Source organism: Camelina sativa, chromosome 10 (assembly GCF_000633955.1).
Source record: "Camelina sativa cultivar DH55 chromosome 10, Cs, whole genome shotgun sequence".
Classification (NCBI taxonomy): Eukaryota; Viridiplantae; Streptophyta; class Magnoliopsida; order Brassicales; family Brassicaceae; genus Camelina; species Camelina sativa.
Window position 1 is genome coordinate 22514571 of NC_025694.1, and position 24973 is coordinate 22539543.

The following is a 24973-nucleotide window of genomic DNA, read 5'->3' on the forward strand; positions in this document are numbered from 1 at the left end:
TTACAGTGTTTCTTTTTTGTTGATTTCGAATCATCGTTGGGTTTGTTAAGAATTGGGGTTTCCGCTGAACTTCACACAGGTTTGGACCGTTTGGTTTTAATTTCTAGGGTTTTGTCCCTGTTCCTCTGACCTCTGTGTGGCTAGCTGTGTTTTTATTTGTTACTAATATCGTTTTGGTTGGATTCAGACAAAACCTTTTTGAATCTTATATAGTGTTTGTTTTGTCATAGGCAATAATAGTACTATCTTGGGGTGTTGGTAAAAGAGATGGACAGAATCAGTCTGTTATCTGATGACTTGCTGGTGAAGATATTATCGTTTCTTTCAACTAAAGAAGCTGTGTCCACTAGCGTTTTGTCGAAACAATGGGAGTTTCTTTGGATGTGGTTGCCTAGACTCGAGTTCACTTCTCCTTGGGGTACAAAGCCTGGACATCGGGAGTTTATCTACAAGAATCTGCCATTACATAGAGCTCCCTTCATAGAATGCTTGCGTCTTGTGTTGTTGTATGATAGTTTGATTGAACCTGAAGATATCAAACTGTGGGTTGAGATTGCAGTTTCTCGCCATGTACGTGAACTGATCATTACGATTTATTCGGATTTTACTGGAAACAAGTTTCCGATCAGCTTGTTTACGTGCAAATGGCTCGTGATCTTGAAACTCTGTGGCACGATTTCCATTGATGCTCCATCTATGGTTTGCCTTCCCTCTCTGAAGACATTGAAACTTGAATTTGTGACATTTGTAGATGGACTTGAACAGCTCCTATCAGTTTGTCCTGTTCTTGAAGATCTATCGGTGCTGGATTGTTCATGTGACGACGATATGAAAGATTTAACTATTACTGTCCCGTCTTTGCAGAGTTTATCACTCTGTATAAATGATGGTGATGATTGGTTTTCATATAGGGTATGAGATAGATACTCCTAATTTAAAGTATTTGAAACTTGTCGACTCGAGTAGTAATGAGGAACATGAACACTACTCCCCTTTGATTAAGAATATGCCTAAGCTGACGGAAGCATATGTCGATGTTGGATACTCTAATCTCAACAGTATTATTGGATCAATCACATCTGCCAAGCGTCTTACAATATGTTCAGTGGTAAGTGGTAACTAGGTTCTGTTTTATATCAACTGCAAGTTACATTGTCAATATTGTTAATGTGATCCTTCTGTTAATGATTTTAATATTGTTGGCAGGGTGTGTATGGTGGTGATGGTTTTGTTTTCAAAAATCTTGAAAAACTGAAACTATGTTTGTGCAAAATGACTTTGTCGAAACTCTTTGTCCAGTTGCTCAAGGATTCTCCAAAGTTACAAGTATTAGACATCTCTGGAGTGGGAGTAAGTTTCTTCGATAAACTATTGTTTTTTGTAAGTCTGATGCATGCATGCCCCAATATGGCTTTAAACTAATTTTATTCTGCTTGGTCTAAGGATCATTATATTGATGGGGGTAGTGGTATGGTTTCATGGAATCAACCGAGTTCTGTTCCTAAATGCTTGTTGTCGAGTCTACAGATTTTCAACTGGTCAGATTACTTTGGGAGATCACAAGATAAAGATATTGTGGTTTATATCTTAAGAAACGCATGTCACTTAAAGATGGTAACAATCGAGTGGTCTGAAGAATCCGTGATTCCACCCCTTGATATGTTAAAGGAGTTGGCGTTTTCTTCCCGAGCTTCAACCACATGTAAACTTGTTTTTAATTGTGGATGTTGAATTATTACATGTTTTCGCTGCTTCTTACTTCTTAGTATGAGTACAAAACATACGTATTTGTTTAAGAAATAGCACAAAAGAATTAAGGATAGTAGAAGACAATTTTTTTTTTTTTTGGATTTTCAAAGCCACATTCCATATACGTACTTTTAAAATATACTTTACCAATTCGATAGAAAATTATAATAATTAATAAATCTATAATAAGCCTTGAACGAATTGAGATCGGAATAAATGAGATTATTTTCATGTAAATATTTCCCTTTTTTTAATCAAAACTCTCAACGGCTAATTAAGCAATCTTTTGCAAGATATGGAAATCCCTATAGATCTCATTAACGAAGAGAGCGTGAAAGAAAAAGAAAAAAGTAAATTTTCCTTTCTATCAATGAGCGAGAGAGTGAAAAACATAAAAACGTATCATTCTAACCCTAGTGAGTGACCAATATTTCTCTATAGCCATGTTTCTCACTTTCATAATATTTCTTCATCATCTTTAATTTTTGTTTTCACGAAAGCCAAAGTTTGTCTCCGCAATCGACAAAGATGAGATCTTTACCTTCTTCTTCTTCTTCCTCTTCTTCTTCTTACCCACTCGTCGCTTTGAGCAATAGACTTGAAACCCTCTTTAGGAAAGCAGAACAGCTTTCGGTTCTGTGTCAAATTGAGGTCTGCGTTATCTATTATGGACCTCAAGGAGAACTTCAAACGTGGCCTCACGAGATAGAGAAAGTGAGAAACATGGCTATGAGGTACAGTCGGCTAAACGAATCCTTGAGAAGCAAAAAACGCGTTAATCTTTCTGAGTTCCTCAAGGACAAGGACAAGGGTTTGGAGAATCCGAACAAGAGGAGGAAGACGTCGTCTCCGAAGAAGAATGTGGATGTATTGAAGTATCCAATCTCTGATCACTACTCTCCCGACCAAATCCCCCAATTGATTCAGTCCTTGCAACTCAATATCTCTACATTCCAACGAAGGCTTCGATTTCTTGAGTCGCAAGAGAAACACAAACTACTCGATCATCATCATCAGAGTTTAGCATCATCCTCCTCTCTCACGACCCATTCTTTGAACCCTAGCCTGCATCAGAGTTTAGCATCATCGTCCTCTCTCACGACCCAATCTTTGAACCCTAGCCAGCAGTTCTCGCTGTTTGTGTATAACCATGGAGACAATACTCTCTCTCAGATCCCAGTCTCTGCATCAAATCTCAACAATCAGGATTTCTCAGCGCTACTTCAAGGATCTCAGTTGAATAATGAACACAACATGTATTAATTTGCAAAAAACCTTATGTATTTTTTGTTTAGGAACATCTCCTCTTGTTAGCTCTGTAAGAATCTTATTATGTGTTGTTGTTGTTGTTATCTTAAATTCAACCAATCTTGTCTAATATTTCCGAAATACTATACACATTTTTTAGTCCTTTCTTGCTAAAAACTGTGATGCCTAATGAAGTTTTCATACATGTTTACTTTATTTATATGGGATTTTGCATAACGCATGACAAGTATCTAACAACATCCTCTGTTTTCAACTCTGTTTCAGTATACTGATCAACTTATGTTTATATAATCTACTACTAATAGTAACAATAACATATACAACTTATGCTGACTACTAGCTACTGTTTGCAAGCTTCACACTGATATAGAAGTGACTCTTTATACTGCTATTATGTCACATGATTCCTTCCCTTCCATTATGTCTGCAGCAGCTTCCCACTCCTCTTGACCTTTATCTCCTGATGGAACCATAAGTTTCCACACTTCTCTCGAGAAAACTAGCTTATCTCAAGATTTGATGAGAGCTATGTCTTTAACTTTGATGATAGCAGACTACTTCAGACATCTAGTCTACCATATCTCTCCACCATCCCTAACAGTTAATTACATTCCGACAACTCAAGTTGAAGCAATCACCTCCTTCAGAGTCAATGGCGAAGTAGGTACAATTTTGTGAAGCTGTTTCTATCTTTTAGTATGAGTAAAATTGCAAAAACAGATGCATTATTTGTTTATTACCTTAATTGTTTTTATGATTAAGAACATTTTGTTTAGTATACTGTATGTTGTTTTTAGTATTCAGCAAAACAAATAAAGCTCAAATGTAATACCAAGCTTCACACTCTTAGTTTTCATAGATGTTTACTTCAAGAATCTCAGTTAAAGAATCCATATGTATTTGTTTAAGATTTCTTAAAGAATAGGAAGATGTTGGTATAAGAATCTAATGTGTTGTTGTTGGTCTATCTTAATTCAACCAAGCTTATGATCTTATCTATTTGTGACTTCTTTATACTCATAATCAGAACAAAGACTGAGAAATATACACCTCGTCAGTCCTTTTTGTGCTAAATATAAAACGGAGATTGAACTTTGAGACCTTTAGATTTAGGAGGAGAAGGAGTTTTAAAAATTGTGATGACAAAAGAATGAAAATTTCATAGATGTTTGCTATAATACTATGTATCGAACTTGTCAAATGAATACTATATACAGTATATAATATACTCCACCACAATCATGTTCTTAATTATTTTGGAATTCTATATTTGTATTATCATATCATGAAAATATAAAACCAAATCTCCCATTTTAAGAATAGCACAAGAGGATTAACGATAAAGTATAAGAGAAGACAAATTTAGTAGAACACAGTCCTTAACTTGATGAAGCTACATGAAGAAGACCTAAAAACATATTTCTTCTGACTGACTATTTTCACTTGGAAGCTTCGGCTGACTCGTATGTGTTGACTTGTAAAGGGCACTGAGATACATATGGTTTCAGCTGTAAAACCCAAAATAGATATTCATCAGCAGAGCAGCCGAATCACACGACAAGCTTAATGTAATTAAGTAAGCATTGCCACCCATTTCAGGTACTTAACATTTATCAGGATCAGTACCCCTAAGGAGCTTCCACCAATACAACTTGTAAGAAGTTTTCTCGAGGATAACACTAGTGTTTTGGTTCTCATGTTCAATTAGGATGCAGACAACATACTCTGGGCTACTTATTTTTCAGCAGAGCTAAATTAAACCCTAGGAAGCTTAATACATTAAGTAAGCATTCCCATTTCAGGTTTCCTAACACAAAAACTTACAACAAACAACAAGATTTATCAGGATCACAAACCTAGGGAGCTTCGACCAATAAGACTTGTAAGAAGATTTCTCACTAATGTTTAGTTCTCACGTTCATCAAGATGCAATCAACATAATGGAAGAATCAAAGACAGAAAAAAACAAAAGAGTTTAGAGGGTGTAATGACAAACCTTAAAGCCGGTGAGATCAGGGACTACGTAATTCGGCAATTTATCTTGCTGCACAATGTATCCTCCTGTAAAAAACCATGTCACAAAACTTAGAGAATGATAAAACGAAGTCTAGAAAACAAATGCAAAAAACTGTATATAATACTATCTACAATTCGGCTTAAGATACCATATTCTTCACGTGGAAAGCTACCAACTTAAACGCAATCATGAAAATTATAAATCTAGAAAGATTGAGTTTCGATCAGTCAAGCTACACCATGTCACAAAAATTAGAGAAAGGTAAAAAAACAAGTCTAGAAACAAATTCAAATGATGATCAAAAATGGAGTTAAAGTTGTTAGCTTTCCACCTAAAGAACCTAGCATCTAAAGCCAGTCATGCGAAATTCCTGAAACCTAGCTGATAACAGCTTAGCCTAAAGGTTGCATATATGATCAATCTAATCCAAAACAACTTGGTGATTAACACCAAGTAACAACACTCAATTATCAATGATCATCAATTGAGTTAAACCTGTTGGCTTTCCCACCTAAAGAATCTGGTATCTTAAGCCATGTATATTCCTACACTTAGGTGATAATAGCCTTGCCTTAGGTTGCATATATCTAAAACAACATCGAATTGTAAATGAGTTGATTCTCAACTGGAGCATGAAAACCAAATGTTCAAGTTGCACAGTGAGAGCTCTTTGAAAACACCATAGATACAAAATACTAGAAAAAGTTGGAACCTTTTCTGGTGTAGAATCAAGTCTAGAAACAAATTCAAATGATGATCAAAAGTTGCAGTTAAAGTTGTTGCCTTTCCGCCTAAAGAATCTAGTACCTAAAGCCAGCAATGTAAAAATCCTGAAACTTAGTTGATAACAGCTAAGCTAAAGTTGCATAAATGATCTAATTCAAAACAATTTGGTGATTAAGACCAAGTAACAACATTCAATGAATCAATGATCATTCAACTATGTGTTAAAGTTGTTGTTAGCTTTCCACCTAAAGAATCTGGTCTCTTAAGCCATGTATATATTCCTAAACTTAGGGTGATAATAATAGCCCTGCCTTAGGTTGCATATGTCTAATTCAAACCAACTGTTCTAAGTTGCATAGTAAGACCTCCTCTTTCAAAACAGGAGAGATACAAAAAAGACTAGTACAAAGTTGGAACCTTTTCTGGTGTGGAAACCATGGGGTTTGCAGTTTTTGCCCTTGTAGAAGTCTCGAGGAGCTCGTTTAGGGGAGAGTATATCAAGTGAAGAAGCTCTCTTCCTTCTGAATGATCTTCCAATCCCCATCAACAACCCTCCTATCGTCGTCATCCTCCAAATCTCTCAATCTCAAATCCGGCAAAATCGATAGAACTAGTCAAAAGAATAACAGATCTGTATCAAATCTTGAGAAGAGAAGAGAGGGAGTGAGTGAGTAAAATGAGCGCGACGACAGTTGAAACGATGACGTTTTTTTGGGTGGAATTTGGAAAATTGTTGTTTTTTAGGAAACTATGTGACCTCTAAATCAATGAAATGAAAAATATAGGGATCAGATTTGCAAATTAGATTTACGCACGTTTTTGCAACCATTTTTGTTTCAGTGTTTTCAGCTTCTTCTTCTTCTTCTTCACAGCTTCTTGATAATTTGAAAGGTTTTAAACCAAAATTAGACAATTTTTTAATCATTATTTTGTGTTGAGAAAGACGAATAGAGTCTAATCCAATCATGGGTATGTCGAAAAATCATCCCTTTTGATATTTTTCTGGTTCAACACTCATTTTGCTATATCTATTTCAGCAAATTTCAATCCTTTTCTTTCTTAATTGTTATCTGGGAGCTTCAATAACAGAACCCTAATGTCTATGCATGTAAATGAATCGGAGATTAGTAACATTTTGCTTTATTTTGTGACAATTACTGAATTTTGAAGGTTGAAACAAGTTCAAGTTTTGATTTTTTGTGAATGTTGTGATGCGCAGGTTGTGTAGTACCCAGAATTGAATTTGGTTGTTCAAGGTACACAAGTTTCAATCTTTTTCTGTATTGTAATTCACATTATTAGTAGGATTTAAGTTACTACTAATAGTTGAAGTGGTTGTTGTTCTTAAACAGTCATTGTCTTGAACAAAGCCTTACTCTTTCATGGAACTTAAGAGCATGGAATTTCGGAAGAGTGACCACAATCTCACATTTCCAGAAACTTCCTTATCCTTTGGTATCTTCTACTCGAAAACATTACAAGAACAGTTTGCTCTTGAAGAGATTTTTGGTTGGTGCTGGCACAGAGGAATCATCTTTATCAGAAGATTCATTTGATGATTCGATTTCTCCACCTCTCACTAGTGATGAGGTTAAGCTTTATCTTTCTTCTTTTTGTTATCCTAAGCATAATACTCTGATGATGAAGGAACTATGTGTTCTGTACCAATTAATAAAACTCTGCCTTTGGTTTTGCAGTTGAAGTCACTGTTCATTGATGCAGAGAGATCGAAACTTGTTAAAAAATTGAGTGAAGCTAATCAACAGAATCGTTTTCTCAAGCGCCAGGTGCTTGTGTTATATTTATATACTTACTTTTAGTACCTCTATCTGTTCATTGTTTGATTTGCATTCCCTTATAGATGATTTGAGTTGTTTGTTGACTACTTATGTCTTTTTGCAGCTTAAAACACAGGAGGATGAAATAACTAATATCAAAAGTGACCTTGCGATTATGGAGTTCGAAGTTCAGGCTTTGGTCAAACTGGCGGAAGAAGTAGCAAACCTTGGTATACCAGAAGGTTCTAGAAAAATCAGTGGAAAGTACATTCAGTCACACCTTCTCTCTCGTTTAGACGGTTTCTTCTCTTCCTCTCTTGGTTTCATCGTTATTTACGTTCTCGTCAAATCCCTCTGTAATGTATACTAATTTTTGCCTTTTCTCCCAATAAAGCTGTTCAAAAAAAGTTGAAGGAACAAATAAAAGATGTCGAGGCTGCACAAACAAAGGAGGTTCATGTGTTCTGGATTGGCATGGCAGAGGTAGGCTAATAATATCCACATTCTGAGATGTTGTTACAATATATTGATGCGTAACATTCTAAAGTTTAATATCGACTTCACTTACTGATAATCTTCACATAAGAGTGTACAAGTAATGGGATCGTTCGATGGATGGAGCCAACGTGAGGATCTATCGCCTGAGTACTCAGCTTTATTCACCAAATTCTCCACCACATTATACCTTCGTCCTGGGCGGTACCATTTCTTATACTCATACTTTTGCATTCACCATCAATTTATTCATGTTTGAAACTATACAACTCTTTCAATCTCTTGTGGAATTCTTGAAATTAAAGGTACGAAATAAAGTTCTTAGTGGATGGAGAATGGCAGATCTCACCTGAGTTTCCTACTTCGGGAGAAGGGATGATGGAGAACAATGTCTTAGTGGTGGAATAGCTACTCATCTTTCTGCATCACACATTTAGGTAATACACCATTAAACATATTCAGACCGGTGTGGATGAGATTCTAGACATATAAACTATAAGTTTCTTGGAGGGTTTTGCCTTTTGCTAATTTTTTATGCTCGAATAGAGCCTGCTGTTGGATACAAGGAATAGTATAACTGTATAAATAGGTGGGAGGAAGAACATATTAGGTGTCTATAGATCATTAACTATTCGTCATTTTCTTCTAGTTTGTTTGTGGTTAGTCAAGAAGTATTGTTCTTCGTGGTTCTCATCTCTTTTGAGTAATACAAAGTTATCGGTTTTCCTGAACCTATCAGCTCCATACAGGAGTCATTTCAAATGACTCATTAGGCTTTCTTGTCTTTTGTTCACTCAAAAGCGTTCTCATGGATATTTACATCTCTCAATTATTATCTTGGTTTTGATTCTTTGACATTAGCTTTGAATCCAGAGAATAAGAAAGATAGGTTCCTTGGATATCAGTAAATTTTTGTTTTGGGTGAAAGAGCTATTGGTAAAAAATGAGTTTGAAGCTTTGAGACTCCACCACCAATGATATTTCCTTGAATTCAGATTTGAAAGCTTGCAGATGCTAGTCTTAAAACATTCCAAATCCTATTCTAGTACCAGAAGAATTGACCCAATGCAATAAACCAAATATGAGTGAGTGAGTGAGTCAATGCAATAAACCAAAAATGAGTGAGTGAGTGTTCGCTCCATTTTCATAATTGAAGAATAAGAGACTAGTCAAGAGACATTACAAGCAACTAGGATATAACCTGGTTTTTGTTTACCATTTTGAAATTAACCAATTTGATTCAATTGTGGACCAAATCAACCCCTAGTGAAACCAATAAATTCATCACATGTAATAGCCACAATTTGAGACACTGTATGAGTTTTACTTACAATTACATAAGGCCAAAATTTGTATATTATTATTACTCCAATGTACAAATTTGTCAATATGTCAACAAGGGAAGAGGCAAAAGGAGGGATCTAAATGTAACCTTCTATTCACAAAGTTAATCTTGGTCAACTTATTACGACACCAAACCAAATGATCCCTAGTCAATTTGGACATATTCAAGACCCTTGTCACAAGTTTCATGTCCACTTGTGAGAAGAAGTAAAGCACATGATCTTCTGCTGAATCTTCTTCCTTGTGCTTTTGGAATCTTCTTATAATACATCTCTCACTCTTCAACACATCTTTCAACCTTTTCTCCTTCTGCAACCAACCACATCAATCACACAAACCATAACAACCGGTTCTTAAACTTTGTTTTATGAGGGAAAAAAAAAAACACTTACATTTTGAAGTTGTGATTTAACCTCGGCAAACATCTCTAGATCTTCCGAGTCTTCTTCATGATCCGGTTCTATCTGTGATTTGGTCTGCGATTTCTGATCATGAATCGAGCTAGAAAGCTTATCACACCGTACATATCGCCAGAACAATCGAATTGTTTCCTCCATGATTTCCACTAATTGATCGCTTTTAATCGCACCGTCTTCATTTTCCTCGTAATCTCTTCTTCTTCCATTCTTTTTGTCCTTGTTTCCATCTTCTGTTAACACAATCAAATGTTCTTCTCATCAGTCACATACATCTCTAAACCAAGCAAAGTACATATATAATCAAGAAGTTATTTGATAACGTAAATAAGAGGCAATATTTCAAGAATCAGTTAGCAACTCCTGAATCGGATTAAGGATTTAGTATGATTCGGTTTAAGGGTTCTTACCTCGAATAACCGGGACCTGAAGGAGATTACGAAGACCACAACGTCTCTTGATGTAATGTTGCACTCTAGGCTCTTCAAAGGGCTCGTTTTCAAGAAATCTATGGAGTAAAACCTGAAACTGTTGAAACTCTCCAGCGACTTCGTTGTACCGACGAGATCCGTACACATCAGATTCTAGTAATTCAATGGCCTTTTCATATTGCCAGTGAAGTATTTCCCATGACAAACACATGTGACCAACGTATACGTTCTCTAATTCCCCCTGAATATCTTTTATGAATTGAACCATTGGTTCAGTTTCAGATTTCTTTGGTTTCCATAACCGAATGTTAACCGAGAAAACCGATGAAAAAGACGACTGGGAAGGAGAGGATCCAACGGCCGAGGTTGCTTGTTGAGGGATCTTTGATTGAAGAAGCCCTTCAAGAACAATATGACCAAAACAATACACAAAAAATGTTAGTTTAAACCGTATCAACTCAAGAAAATTGTACAATAGAAGATAATCAAACAAAACTTCATCGTATATTGTATACTTTTCATTTGTTATTTTTAGAGTTAAATTAAATAATGATAAAAATAATAAGTTGGGAGTAAATTAATACTATGAGAAAGGTAGGTTGGCACTAGCAAACTAAGTTAGTGGTAGAGTGGGAAAAATTAGGTAAAGGAGTGCCATAAGAGAGCAATGCAATAAAGAAGAAACATAAAAGCTAACATTGAAGCTAACCTCAAAAAACTAAACCCATTTGGTGAGATAGGCCACTAAAGATATGCATGTGTGTGCATTGTCTTTAAAAAACAGAGAAAACAAAAAAACTTTGATATTCGAGTATGACGCACTAGTCTGGTTTGATAAAATGAGTGTGAACAAATTAAAAAATGACTAAAAACTTTCTAATTTCTTCTCTGACATTAGATGATTTTATTCGTCACTGTTCCCTAACAAATTTATTCCATATTCTTCATGAACTAATTTTAAAAATCTAAACACACATCATCCAAGAAAACATTTACTACAAAACAAAACTAGTAAGAAACTCATAAAGACAATTAAATATACTAATGGTCAGCTTTTAGGTTTGGTGTAATGTTCACTTCAAAAACGCTAATTAGAAAGAAAAAAAAAATCAAATTCTCTAAACCCTATTATGTGTAGATTTCGTGGGACCTTTTCTTTTCTAACTTATAAAACACTACAAAATTAAAAAATTTGCTATGGTTGAAAATTAAAAAAAAAAAAACAATAAAGGCTAAGTTATTTGACCAAAACTAATTAAAAAAAGTAAAGAGTGAATTAAGAGAGAACTAACCGAGAGTATAAGACTTTTGAAAACTCAAGATATCGAGTTTTCGCATTCGTTCTCTGTAACTTCTATGGAACTTATGAACTTCACCAATGGTATCAACGTGTGTAAACTTCTTCTCTTCTTCGATCCTCCATGGCTTTAAACCTTCCATGATCTTAGGACATTCATCATCATCATCTTCTTCATCTTCACGAATTGTCGGAAGCCCACCTATTGCTTTGACTTTCTTCATCTCCATCTTAAGTTGCTCAATCAAATCTTGATGCTCCCATAAACTCTCAAACCCATCTGTATCTTCATCTTCTTCCTCTGAACCAGAACCAGAATTGTCTTTTTTACGGTTTTGCTCTTCCTCCGGAAAGTCTGAATCTGATAAAAACCCATCTTCTTCGTTGCTTGTGAATGTCTGACTCGAATCAACAAAATCAGAATCCGATTCCAAAAAGTCATCCTCTGTTAAAAATCTGATCTTTTTATCCTCGACGGATGAAACAGAGCAATCCTCTGTTTTCCTATTCTCCTCGCCGTGAAAAACAGAGGGTTTTTTCTTCTCGCCGTGAAAAATAATGTAATCTTCTGTTTTTACACTCCCCTCGCCGTCAAAAACGGAGGATTTTTTCTTCTCGCCGTGAAAATCAGAGTAATCCTCTGTTTCTATTCTCTCCTCGCCGTGAAAAACAGAGTGATCCTCTGTTTGTGATCTCTCTTTCAAACAGTCTTCAACCCTAAAAGTCGCCGCCTTTGGGTTTTCCAAAACAAAAGTGAGATTTTTCGCCGACGCTGGCTCGTATATTCTGGCCGCCGCCGTAAAAATCACCGGAGAAGAGGAAGAAGAAGAAGAAGAACAAAAAACACTTTCCTCGCTCTCCCTCTCCACACCGGAATCATCAGTTAACGATCTGTAACCTTCTCTACTCAACCTCTCGAACGTTTCCGTCTGAAACGCGAATTTAAAAACCAGTTTCGGCGATCCACTAATCTCTTCTTCTTCTTCTTCATCGATTCCAGAATTTTCTAATTCGATCACCATCTTCACTTGTTGGGAAAAAAATCGAGTCTTTGATGTGTCGGTTTCAACAATTGGACCTCTTCGAACACTACTGTGTTTATATATTTAAAGAAAAGTAAAAAAAAAAAAAAAAACTTTTTTTTTATATTTACGCGTATTTTATTTTATTAACGCGTAAAGACATAATTTAATTGAAGAAAAAAAAAAGTATCATAAAAATGGAAAATTAAAATAAAGTACCTGGAGGAGAAGAAGAAGATGAAGTAGATTGAGGAGGAAAGAGAGAACGAAACGAGCATGATATGATGTGAGATCAAATTTCTGAAACGTAAAAATGGAATTGATGAGAATTTTCCTAAGAGAAGAAGAAGACATAAAAATGGATTAGTGTTTTGATGACAAGTCGTTGTTATGTCGGTGAAAATTTTGTTTGTTTTTTTCAATGGGGAGACTAATTTATCTAGTTTACTCATGCAGAAGAAAGTGTAAATTTGCAGATAAAGAGACTTTTTACCTAAAGAAACCAAAAGAAACGTTTGTGAATATCGAAAGGATGATGATGATGACGATGTTGATGATGCATGAATAATAGTAATAGATTTTGAAGTGAGAACTAACAACAGATTGAGAAATTGAAGGGAAAGGAACAAGTGAGCGACTTGTAACTGTCAAATTAAAATACAAAATACAAAATCTAAAGTGTGGTGTTCTTTGAGCTAATCTTATGGTTGCTTTGAATTGAACCATGGATTTCTCCACTCTGTTATTGGATGCCACATACCCATCTATCACTAACATTACACTCTCTTTTTTTCTTTTCATAAAATTTTACTTTAAAATTTGTCGTAACTCAGATTTTTATTTTATGATTCAAAAAAGAATTATAGTATATGAATCACACGTTTGACTTTTTTGGTATTTGTTGCGACCCTTTTGTATATCTATACTATTAAATGATGAAACTTAGGACTCATTCATGTTATTACGTCAAGATGATCTCGCCGTGAGCCACCTCTCGCCGTGAAACCTAGTCGGCGGAATATATTTTCTGATTTGATAGAAAAAAGAGGTAGCCTTGGTTTATAAATAACCTTGATGTGAGTTTGTTGAGGTATTTTCTTAGGTTGAGTGTGAAGAGAACAATATTCTAGGCTTCGGTTAGCCTTTTAAACTCATGTGCACCACTATGGTCAATGCCGGTCAATAGGGTTGATTCCGATATTGAACGGATCTTCTTCACTGGTGCTCTATTATTAAATACAGTATAATAGTGGTGTTTGAGATGTTGGGTTTAGTTGTGCTCCGGTTTACTAAACCAAGCAAATCAACTCAGTTTAACCAAGTCAAAGTCAACAATTTTAACATCTTTGAACCGGTTTTGGATTTATTAAACTAATCTTTTTTTTTGGTCAACTGATTTTGTTTATATTATATATCGAATGTCCAAGGCAAAGAGAGTAATATACAAGATTGAGCTAACAAAAACTCTTGATATACAGATCAGTAGAAAGAAGGCGAAAACTACAACCATTTCTTTCTATACCCTACTCTACAAAAGTTTTGCCCCAAAAAACCGATCTCCAAGATCCATCTTAGCCAAAAGAGGACAAAGTTTCCTCCTCAAAAACTGTCATCATCCAGAGAGGATAAGAGACTGCAACATATGATTGTACTCTTAATTCTCGGGTAACACTTTGAGCAATGAAACCAGCTCCTCTATTGTCTTTTTCTGCTTCAAACTCCACAGCCCAACCACTAATACACCTTAGAACCTTCAATAATTCCATTGCTTGAAATTTGAAAGAAGGCCACGCTTTTGGCCTATTCAACACTCCAACTATGGTTTTATCTTGAATGGCGAAAACTACATTTGATAGTCTGTGACTAAACATACTTTCCATCGCCCATAGCGTAACTTTTAGGACCCCTTCCTCCTTGTTTCTGAGGTTAGAGAAACATCTCCTGCTGTGTAACAAAACCTCACCTCTATCATTTCTAACCACCCAAGCTCCACCAGCCATAGCATTCCTCTTAGACCAAGAGAAACCCACATTACATTTTAGCCAACTCTCAGGAGGAAGCGACCAGTGGCCTGAAAGAACCAATCCCTCACGATCAGCAGAGCTTTGAATGAAGTGGTTATTACCCGATCGAGCTCCTGAATCGGTTTCCACCTCTTGAGCCTGAAACCATTCATCAACATCTTCATATATTTTTTCCTTTGAAGCCATCAGTGAAAACAAATTTCCTTCAAAGCAGAGAGAATTTCTATTCTTCCAAATTCGCCAAACTATCCAAGGAAAACTGTTTCTTACAACCGCAGGCCAGTCAGAATTTTTCCGGTTGTGTAATAAGTGATACACATTTGAAAAAATTGATCCAGCATGAAAACCATCCTCAGGAGAAGGATATTCAGATAAAGCCCATACCTGTCTAGCATAAGGACAAGTGAATAGAATGTGGTTGATAGTCTCTCCTTCTTCCCCACACACTTGGCACCTCTCATCGCCTACCATTCCCCTTTTACTAAGAGCACTCGCAACCGGTAGAGCACCGCTTAAAGCTTTCCATAAGAAGATCTTTATTTTAGGATCAGTTTGAATGCTCCATATCTCTGCTTTTAGGAAATTTAGGGATGGCTGAGTTTCTGACTCCATCCTCACTTGAGATTTAGAGGATTGAGCTGCAAACCAATAACCCGATTTTACCGTATACTCTCCACTTTTGTTATATTTCTAAACCTGGTAATCCTTGTGCTCTCTGATAGGCTTGAAGTTTTTAATTCTGATTACATCCTGGGGAAAGAAATGCTCCTCCAAAATATCAGGATCCCAATCTCCTGAGATTGGATCTATCAAGTCTTTAACTTTCAAGCCAACATTAAACAGGATGTTTTTCCTCGAAGGAGCTCGCATACCATTGTCATTGATCCACGGTTCAGTCCAGACAAACATTGATTCACCATCTCCAACCTTTTTTTCCAAACCTCCTTGTAATAACTCCCTTCCGAACAAGATACTACGCCAACCAAAAGATGGTCTTGACGACAAACTAACCTCCATGAAATTAGCATTTGGGTAATACCTGCTCTTCAGGATTTTGGACAGGAGACACTCTTCGAATTGGATAAGTCTCCAAGCTTGTTTGGCCAAGAGAGCTTGATTAAAGGTTTTTATATCTTTGAAACCAAGCCCACCATTCTGTTTTGGGAGACAAAATTTTTCCCAGCTCACCCAATGTGTTTTCCTTGAATGCTCATTTGAACTCTACCAAAAGTCAGACATGACACTTGACAGATTATCACAAGTTGTTACCGGTAGTTTGAAACAAGATATTGCAAACACATGCATTGCAAGGGCAACCGATTTCAGAAGCATTTCTTTGCCACCCTGAGATAAATGTCGTGAGTACTAACATGACATCTTCCCTTTAACTCTATCCTTCAGATAATTAAGCATATCAACTTTTGATCCACTGAAGCATTTTGGAAGGCCTAAATAAACACTAGCACCTCCCTCATTGAAAATCTCCATCCTTTGTTGAATCAAAGTTTTGATAGGACCAACCACTTTTGCACCAAAAGTAATTGAAGACTTTGAAAGATTTATGATCTGACCTGTTGCATTTCCATATCTGGTTAGGATTTGTTGGATCATTTCTGCTTGCTCCAAAGAAGCTTTGCACAAAAACAAACTGTCGTCTGCAAACAACAAATGATTGACCGATGGACCATTCTCAGAAAAGGAGATTCTTTCTATCTTGCCTTCCTCTTGTGCTTTATTCAACAAAAATGTTAAACCTTCGGTGCACATCACAAACAGAAACGGGGATAAGGGGTCTCCTTGCCTCAACCCTCTTTGTGGATTTATCATGCCATACGCTTGATCGTTAATTAAAACAGAGTAAGTAACTGTAGAAACACATCTCATCACCCACTCTATCCAAACCACATGAAAACCCAATGCCACCAGCAAGGACCTCAAATAACTCCATTCAACCCGATCATACGCTTTTGACATATCTGATTTTATAGCCATGAATTCACTAGATATGACTGGGTGAACCCTCAAGCTGTGAACTAATTCATGGGCTACTAGAATGTTGTCAGTGATCAACCTGTCAGAAACAAATGCTGAATGCGTTTCAGAGACAATCTCGGGCAGGATAGGTTGCAGTCGTATTACCAAGATCTTTGAAATGATCTTGTAAATGACCGAGCATAGACTTATTGGTCTGAAGTTTGCCATCTCTGTAGGGTGATAGGTCTTTGGGATCAGACACAAATGCGTGTAATTCCAGTCTATAGGTAGGACACCTTCAACAAAAAACTTCCGGATCTCAGTGGTTACTTGGGGACCAACGGTGCTCCAGTAATGTTGGAAGAACAAAGCAGATATACCATCAGGGCCTGGAGCACTCGTAGCTTTGATGGAGAAAACAACTTCTTTGATTTCCTTTGTAGTCACTTTCCTAATCAAAGCTTTGTTCATGACAGCTGAAACTTTTGCTCTAAAACCTGAGAACCAATCATGAAAGGGAGCTGGATTGGAGGATTTAAAAAGCTCTGAGAAATATGCCGAAGCCACTTCACCCTTGGCTGCCTCCGATTTCTGGTAGTTCCCATTGATGTCTTTGAGTTTTTCAAGTCTTTTTCTAGCTCTGTTATTTTTCACTGAGGCATGAAAAAACTTGGAATTTCTATCCCCGCTTCTTAACCACCGTTGTCTACTTTTTTGTTGCCAGTACTTCTCCTCTTCTTTGTAGGCAAAACATAATTCTCTCTTCAGAATTCTTATCTTTTGAAAATTTGGCCAACGATCAGACTGTTCTTTCTCTAGGGCAACCTTAGTTTGCTGAATCTTTTCAATAGCATTCATACTGTTTCTTTTTTTCCACCCACTTAGAGATTTTCTACACTCTCTTAATCTTTCTGCCACTGATAGATTTATCCCTTGTTTTCGAGAGTTCCAGGCATTTTCAATATCCTCCTTTACACCATGTTTATGCAGAAGACGACTATCAAACCGGAAATGCCCTTTATACGTTTTTTGGGAAGACATCAATTTTACCAAGACTGGACGATGATCCGATCCTCTCATATCCAGTAAAGCTTGATTAGAGGCAGGAAATTGAATAAACCATTCACAGTTCCCAAAAGCCCTGTCCAAATGACTTTGAATCCACAAATCTCCTCTCTTTCCAGCCCAAGTAAACTTGTTGCCTTGACTTGGGAGCTCAACCATATCACAAGTTTTTAACATATCAGAAAAAGGTTTGAAAGAAGAATCACTCCTTCTTGGACCACCCACCTTCTCTCCATTGTGTAATATTTCATTAAAGTCTCCAAGAATGCACCAGCGATCCCTTCTTCCAATACCTATTCTTGATATTCTCTCCCAAACTTCACTTTTGTTGCTCTTATTTGGATTACCATACACGCACGAAACAAAGAAATTGTGTGCCCCAAACTGCACATGTACATCTAAAAGGTTCTTGTCAAAGAACTTGAAGTCCAGTTTTATACTGTTCTTCCAAAAGAGAGCCACTCCACCACATTTACCAATGGGATCAACTGTAAAAACTCTATCATATCCTAACCATTCTTGCAGGTCTACTAATACATCTCTTCTATTCATTGTCTCCATCAAGAACAGCATCTCTGGGAAATGTTTTTTACGCATTTCTTTGAGACGAGGAATCACCAAATCATGAGACCGTCCCAATCCTTGGCAATTCCAGCTCATTATGCTCATTGGAGTTTAGGCAATCCCCCCCTTTGGGATCACCTCTTTGGGATTAAGCTTTGTTGATTTAGCAGTGCTTGTTCCCACAATGTCTGCTTTTCTTTTCTCTTTCAACCCTATGTTTGAACCCTGCTTCAAATCAATAACAGCTTCAAATTGGCCTGGAACGTTTGGCTTGAGTTTCCTTGTAGCTTTGGATGGTCTCTTCCTTGCCTTTTGAAATTTCATGACAGTCCCGGAAGGTCCATCCTCAAAAAAGCCAGGCCTATAAACCGTCGGACTGACTTGAAAAGGTTGGGACAGAGTGAGGAAACTACCTCCTGACCTCGTTGACTCTGAAACACAAGCTTCCATTGAACCATGATTATCTCCATATAATATGGCATCAGGCACTATTATTTCTTGTCTTGTAGGAGCAGGAATCACAACTCTCGGAGAGAAGCTTGAGCTTTCAAAACCAAAGACGAACCCTTTCCCTTTGTTCACTTTAGGATGAAAGATTGGAGGAGGTTCTAGACGGAGAACGGATTTTTTAGCAATCGGGTCTTTTTCCACTTCACCAACTGTCTTCTTTACACGCTCCCTTTTAATCATAAGCTCGTCAGCGTTACCTATCCTCAGATATTGCCTCATACCTTCGAGAACTTCTGGTGCTATACGCGGTCTTCCAGAATTTGGATCAATCCCTACTTGTTCTTCTGATAGGACACCAAAGAGTCAGGCTTTAAAACTGGAGCTTGTTTGGGTTTTTCGATAGAACCACCCGCTTTTTTTGCATCTTCGATTTTTTGTTGTTGTAAAAGGATAATAGGACACATGTCCTTCTCATGAGTGAGCCTCTGACACTCGAAGCAGCGTTTCTCTATCCTTTCATATTCAAAATTAACCGAAGTGGTACCACCATTCTTGATGGAAACAGCCTTTGATCTTCGGAGTGGTCTAGATACATCAAACATTACCTTGACCCTTATAAATTCTTGGACTTGAGGCTCGTCGGGATCAAAAGCAACCTCCAAGACTTGACCGATGATTTCCCCAAGAGCCGTCAACGCTTGTTTGGTGTAAAAGTTTATCGGTAATTTCCAGATCTGAATCCACAGAGGCACAAATTGGAGATAGTTGTCGGGAGGAAATTCATACCACCTGTCGATAACCAAAGCCCACTGATTGTAAGTCTGTACCCCTTTATCAAGAACTTCTTGAAGTTCATGTTTGTACTTGAATAGAAACTGAAATCTTTCTCTCGATAAAGCTGTGCCTTTAACTCTTCCAATCTTTTGCCACTTCCTGGGCATATCTTTGATTAGATGATTCATTGGCTAATGAGCTGGGTTCAGAGTGCGACCCACGAGACTGATTGTGTTTCTTTCGCAGGATGAGAATTCAGGAAGATCGGGCATTTCAAACGGAACATCTTCGTCGTCTTTGAGTGACATAGCCATAAGCGCTTTGTCCATCGCGGAAGACATGACTGAGGCTGGATGATAGCACCAATTCCGAATTTAATTCTCGCTTTCTCCAAAAACCGCTAACTTTTGTTCTCCCTTTTGTAGATCTACTTTTAGAAAGCAAAAAAACCACTGAAAGCTGGATGAACAGAGCTGAAAAAAATGTGTTTTTCCACACTAAAACTCTAGTCCTCAAACTAGTGAAAGACACTAAATGAGATAAAGTATTCTAAGCCCAAAAGTGGGAAGCCTGATGAAATCCTGTCTACACTCCTACCACCAATTCTCCGTAATACTTCATTTATCAAACTAATCAAACGGGTCTAATTCTTAATTTATAATTTGATTTCCATTCTGGGTTAAGAGTTGGATCGAGATTTCAAAAACCGGTTTAGTTCAATTGAAACCAAGATTCTTTTATATCGAAGTTCTTGGAACTTGGATTATTTAAGCCTCTGTGTCAGACTGAGGCTCTTGACTTGTCACATCGATGTTTGTCAAATCCCCCAATTTTTGAAAATTCACAACAGAACGCCTAAAGCGTTCATCACACACTTCTGTAGCAAACCAAAGATCAAACCTTTGCAAGAAAATTCCCTCTTTTAGTGTAATAATGCACCAAAGAATTTGATAGATTCTAAACTCTTTGTAGTGTTGGGTAGTGATGGTTGATGAGAGAAGGGTACGGTGTGAAGCGAACAAAGGTTTAGCTGATTATGTGTTGAAGAAGACGCTGCTAGGCCTAAGGGTTTGTCAGAACACTTGGAGAGGACATTTGTTAGGGCGTATAGAAATGTCTGTGACGCTAAAGATTCAATTGACACCCTCAAAGACTTGTCAGAGATCAAGTATGTTTCTTGCTTTCTTTTTTCCTCCATACATTTCCTGGGCTTTTTAGCTGTTCTTGCTCGGTTACGGGTTAAAGATGTGACCTTTGTTCAATTTCTCAGGAAAAGATGTGACCTTTTTGTGTTTCTGGTTCGACATTCTCCGACTTTTTAAGTATTGATTGAGTTGGGTAATGATTCTGATACAATCTGTTGAGAAAAAGATGTGGCCTTTGTTCAATTTTTATTGACCTCTCATACATTAGTGGTTCTTTAAGAAGATTGAAACTGTTCAAGAATCAAAGAATCTGTATTTGTTGCTTCAAGATGTTTTCATTCTTGTAGGTGTTGGGTTGCTTTGCTTTGTATCTCCACCAAATTGTTTGGTTTTTGTTTTCATGTGTTGGCTGGATTTGTTTGCGTAGGGGCTTTGGCAAGTTGATGGTTAAGCTCATGCAAGGATATTTTGTTACTGGGGTTGAAAGTTCTGAGCAAGAACACTTACCTGGAAACCGTGCTGGTAATGGTGACTGCTGTATCTATCTATTATCTCACATTTGTTCACTTGAACTATCAATGTAATGTTTTTATTTCTGTTCAGGGGAAAAGGCCAAGGGAAAGAAACCGTACAGGCCGCAAATTAATACTGCGTCTTATGCATTACTGATAACATTGCACAGGTTTAGTAGTTACATGTGTATTTTCCTCGCAATGTAGTTCTTTCTTTCATCTCAGTGAACCCTTCTTCAGGACTGTGTTTATGGCGTTAATGTTTTTCTTTTACCAGAGAGACTGCAAACGGGAAAAAATTCATGCGTAAACAAGAGCTTATGGACGCTACTGAAGCCAGTGGGCTCTCACAAGTTCCTATTGTGTATGATTCAATTTATGTTCCAGTCTCTGATATGTTGTTAAATTTTGTACCCAATCACTGCTGCTTGAATTTATTCCTTCATTCTTGGTGATAGACCAGAGAAAGGAAAAGGAAAAGCAGGAATTGGACAGTCGAAGAGGGAGTGGTATAGCGGATGGAGCTGCATGACAACACTTATACAGAAGGGATTGGTGGTGAAATATAGCAATCCAGCAAAGTAAAATAAAAACTCATTGCTAAAACAGTTGACTTGTATTATTTATAAAGAAGTAGGCCTTACCTTGAGACAAAGGATGACTTGACTTGTTTTTTCTTGTAGGTACATGTTAACAGTTGAAGGCCATGATGCAGCAAATGAATGTATCGTGCGATCTCGATTATCTAATCCAGTTGAAATCTTATCTGATGATGAAGTGGAGCCTGCACAGCAAGCAAAAAGACCGCGTAATCAAGATTCAACCTACTCTTTTACCATGAGAGAAGAACAGCCGTATGTCGATGCAAGATCCAGGGCACAATCATCCATTCCAGCAGGACCTTCTAAAGCACAACCATGTAAGAGTCTTTAGCAAGCATGTGATATGATATCTTTAGTCTTGTGTCTGTTAAATGATGTATGTTGAATTCTTAGCTACGAATACAGGTGAAGTTGATCTTGAGCGATCTCGTGCTAAGAAGTTCCGTTCTTGCAATGTTGGATCCACCTTAAATCCATGTTCATCTGGTTCGACTCATCCCATGAAAGCCGGCTCATCTTCTGTATGTAACTATCTGACTTCAGTAGATTATGTAACTCTATGTTTACGATCAGCAGCAGCAACTGTAGTACTAATCAGCATTGGTTGTTCTTTATTGTGTGCTGTGTAAAAAGTTGGCATCAAATGGAACCGAAGGAGTAACAACTATTCCACGCCTTCCACCTCTTAGATTTGGTGAAGTTTTTGAGGAAGCATATGATGTGATCATGATACTCGATGATCGAGAACAGTTTGCCACCAAGGGGTTTGTGGAACTCTACTTAGCTTTTTTATTTATTTGCTTTTTCTTATGGTTTAGTTATGAAACTGTGATAATAGCCTACCTATGTTGTTGTTGGTAACACTAACCCAAAGCTTCTTATTCACAGATCACGATCCCTAGTTGATAACATATGCTCTGTATTCAAGATTAAGATTGAGGTTTGCATTTGCTTTTCTTGGATAGATGTCAACAGGTTCCAACTTATCAGACATTAACTGGAAAAGTGGGTGTTACGTTGTTGCATCTGTAGGTTAGACGATTACCTATTGGGGACTGTATATGGATTGCTCGGCATAAGTATCAACAGGATGAATATGTTCTGGACTTTATTGTTGAGAGGAAGAGCATTGATGATTTGCACTCGTCAATTATGGATAATCGCTACAAGGACCAAAAACTTAGACTTCAGGTTTGTGTGTGTACTAGTGTACTCTCTCAACTCCTAGAGGTCTGACTTGCTCCATCTTTCGTTGAGGGTTGTTTCTTCTTGAATTGCCAGAGATCAGGAATCAAGAAGCTGATATACATTCTTGAAGGGGATCCAAACCAGTCTAAAACATCAGAAAGCATTAAAACGGCGCAAGTTTATATCTTTTTAACAGAAGATTTCTGATTTGGTTCTTTGAGGTTTGGAAACCAAATTTGTTTTTATCTATGTGCTTTAGTTGTTTCACAACGGAGATTCTTGAAGGCTTTGATGTGGTGAGGACAAATGGGTTGGGTGAGACGCTAAGAAAATATGGTTATCTCACTAAATCGATATACCAATACTACAAGTCCCGGGTGATTGATGACCAGAGCAAAGTCCCGACCTCGTGTCTTTTGTTCGATGATTTTGTCAAAAGGTGTCAAGACCTTGATAGAATGACAATCAGCGATGTATTTGCTATTCAGCTTATGCAGGTATTGATTTTGAGTCTTGCTAAAGCTTTATTCGGATCTTTTACGTATGGAGTTTAACTTCTCTACAATGCTTTTTGTTGCAGGTGCCGCAGGTAACAGAGGAAATCGCCATAGCTATTCTTGATACGTACCCAACACTTTTGTCTCTTGCTTCTGCATATTCTAAACTAGTAAGCCTTTTTTTAACACTTGTACTGCTTTATAACAGACTGATGACTTCTAGTCTTGAACTATAACAATCTCTCCATGGTTTTTTGAAGGATGGGAATGTTTCGGCGCAAGAAGAAATGCTTAGGAATCAAAGCAACAATGTAATATGGGCATCAGCTAGTAAGAATATATACAAGTTAGTTTGGGGTGAATGACTGACTTCTACTCTAGTGTTTGTCCCTTTAACCATTTTGTTATGTACTAGAGAGAGTGATCTGAAACTGCTCCAGTGCATATATTAGCGACTTGCTCTATTAGATTTCGGACAGTGATTAGAAGAACCACTTGTGCTTGTAACTGAAGCTTAGGCTCACAGTTATAACCGTTTCAATTTGTTGTTCCTCTGAAAATATTCTCTTCTTGAAACCAAGTTCAACGATAAGGTAAACAACACAAGGCCAAAAAACAACAATCACCACTTTTTTAAACAGAGGTAGCCTACAGAATTAACCGAATAATCAAATACTGTCATTGTGTTCATGTTCGGGTATAAGTCAAATACACAAATAATTGTGATACTAAAAAGGTAAAATAAAAAAAAATTAAAATAATAATTTTAAAACAGATCTATCAAGCCTTCAACTTCAACGGCCATCTCCACCAGCAAAAGAAGACCCAAAAAAAAAATTGACCCAAAACAAAGCATGATCATTGATCAGATCAAAAGAAGAAGACTGTGAGTTGTGATCGGTACGGAGTCAGTCAAATGGTTTTGACTTTTGAGAAATAGGATTGAATGTATGGGATCCATTGAATCCTGACAGGTGTCAGAGAAAACCCTAGTGTCACTCACATTGTAATACCTATACAAGGAAAGGAACTAATCTTCTTCATATTTAGCCTTTGGGCATTTTTTCTTTCAGTCCTAACTATTGGAATTGAAACCTTTGAATGAATCCTGCAACAAAGAGAAAGCTTCAATCAGTGAGAAGAAGAAAAGGAAAAGGAAGAAAAAGAAGAAGACAATGGAGGCGATTGAAAATGGTGCGTTTTGCTGTGAGGGTTAACTACCACCCCAATTTTGATGGACAAAACGTGATATATTTCTTTGGCGGAACGAGTGGCCAAAGGAGGAGAGGTTTGTAATATTTACTTGTAAAAGGTTTCTGTTTATCCCAACTCTATTTAGCGTTAGGCAACAAAACATGTCGTTATCAAATAATCAAACGCTAAGCATGCACGTTCCAAGGCTACAAATGGCTAGAATCATCAAACGCTAAGCATGCACGTTCCAAGGCTAAGCATACACAAATAGTTCACAAAACGTTAAGACCACGTTCCAAGGTCGTCTGGTGCCACATGCAAAACGTTAGAATTATCCACATGTTGGTTCAATTCTTCCCTTCTCCTTTTCATAATTTCTCTTCAAAAAAACTCATTTTAGTGATATCTGTGAGAATTGGCCAAGATTAAATTGGATTTAG

General features: G+C 37.1%; 5 protein-coding genes and 1 pseudogene across 5 annotated transcripts; 4 read left to right on the top strand and 2 right to left on the bottom strand.

Moving 5' to 3' along the window:
* Window positions 268–1731, top strand: LOC104720619 (putative FBD-associated F-box protein At5g38570). The gene is made up of 5 exons (XM_019230795.1): window positions 268–599; window positions 708–877; window positions 912–1108; window positions 1207–1380; window positions 1444–1731. The coding sequence occupies exons 1-5, from the start codon at window positions 268–270 to the stop codon at window positions 1729–1731; spliced, it is 1161 nt and encodes a 386-aa protein (XP_019086340.1).
* On the top strand, window positions 2278–3012 carry LOC104720620 (agamous-like MADS-box protein AGL75). The gene has a single exon (XM_019230796.1). The coding sequence runs from the start codon at window positions 2278–2280 to the stop codon at window positions 3010–3012; it is 735 nt and encodes a 244-aa protein (XP_019086341.1).
* LOC104719600 (39S ribosomal protein L41-A, mitochondrial) lies at window positions 4245–6417 on the bottom strand. Its single transcript, XM_010437547.2, has 3 exons — window positions 6179–6417; window positions 5015–5079; window positions 4245–4526 (listed from the first exon to the last, which is right to left on the bottom strand). The coding sequence occupies exons 1-3, from the start codon at window positions 6327–6329 to the stop codon at window positions 4458–4460; spliced, it is 285 nt and encodes a 94-aa protein (XP_010435849.1). The 5' UTR covers window positions 6330–6417; the 3' UTR covers window positions 4245–4457.
* LOC104719599 (protein PTST, chloroplastic-like) lies at window positions 6566–8769 on the top strand. Its single transcript, XM_010437546.2, has 8 exons — window positions 6566–6730; window positions 6981–7017; window positions 7114–7351; window positions 7459–7548; window positions 7664–7838; window positions 7934–8022; window positions 8126–8238; window positions 8340–8769. The coding sequence occupies exons 1-8, from the start codon at window positions 6727–6729 to the stop codon at window positions 8440–8442; spliced, it is 849 nt and encodes a 282-aa protein (XP_010435848.1). The 5' UTR covers window positions 6566–6726; the 3' UTR covers window positions 8443–8769.
* On the bottom strand, window positions 9368–12949 carry LOC104719601. The gene is made up of 5 exons (XM_010437549.2): window positions 12764–12949; window positions 11518–12614; window positions 10205–10624; window positions 9771–10027; window positions 9368–9687 (listed from the first exon to the last, which is right to left on the bottom strand). The coding sequence occupies exons 1-5, from the start codon at window positions 12820–12822 to the stop codon at window positions 9427–9429; spliced, it is 2094 nt and encodes a 697-aa protein (XP_010435851.1). The 5' UTR covers window positions 12823–12949; the 3' UTR covers window positions 9368–9426.
* LOC104719602 lies at window positions 20211–23851 on the top strand (annotated as a pseudogene).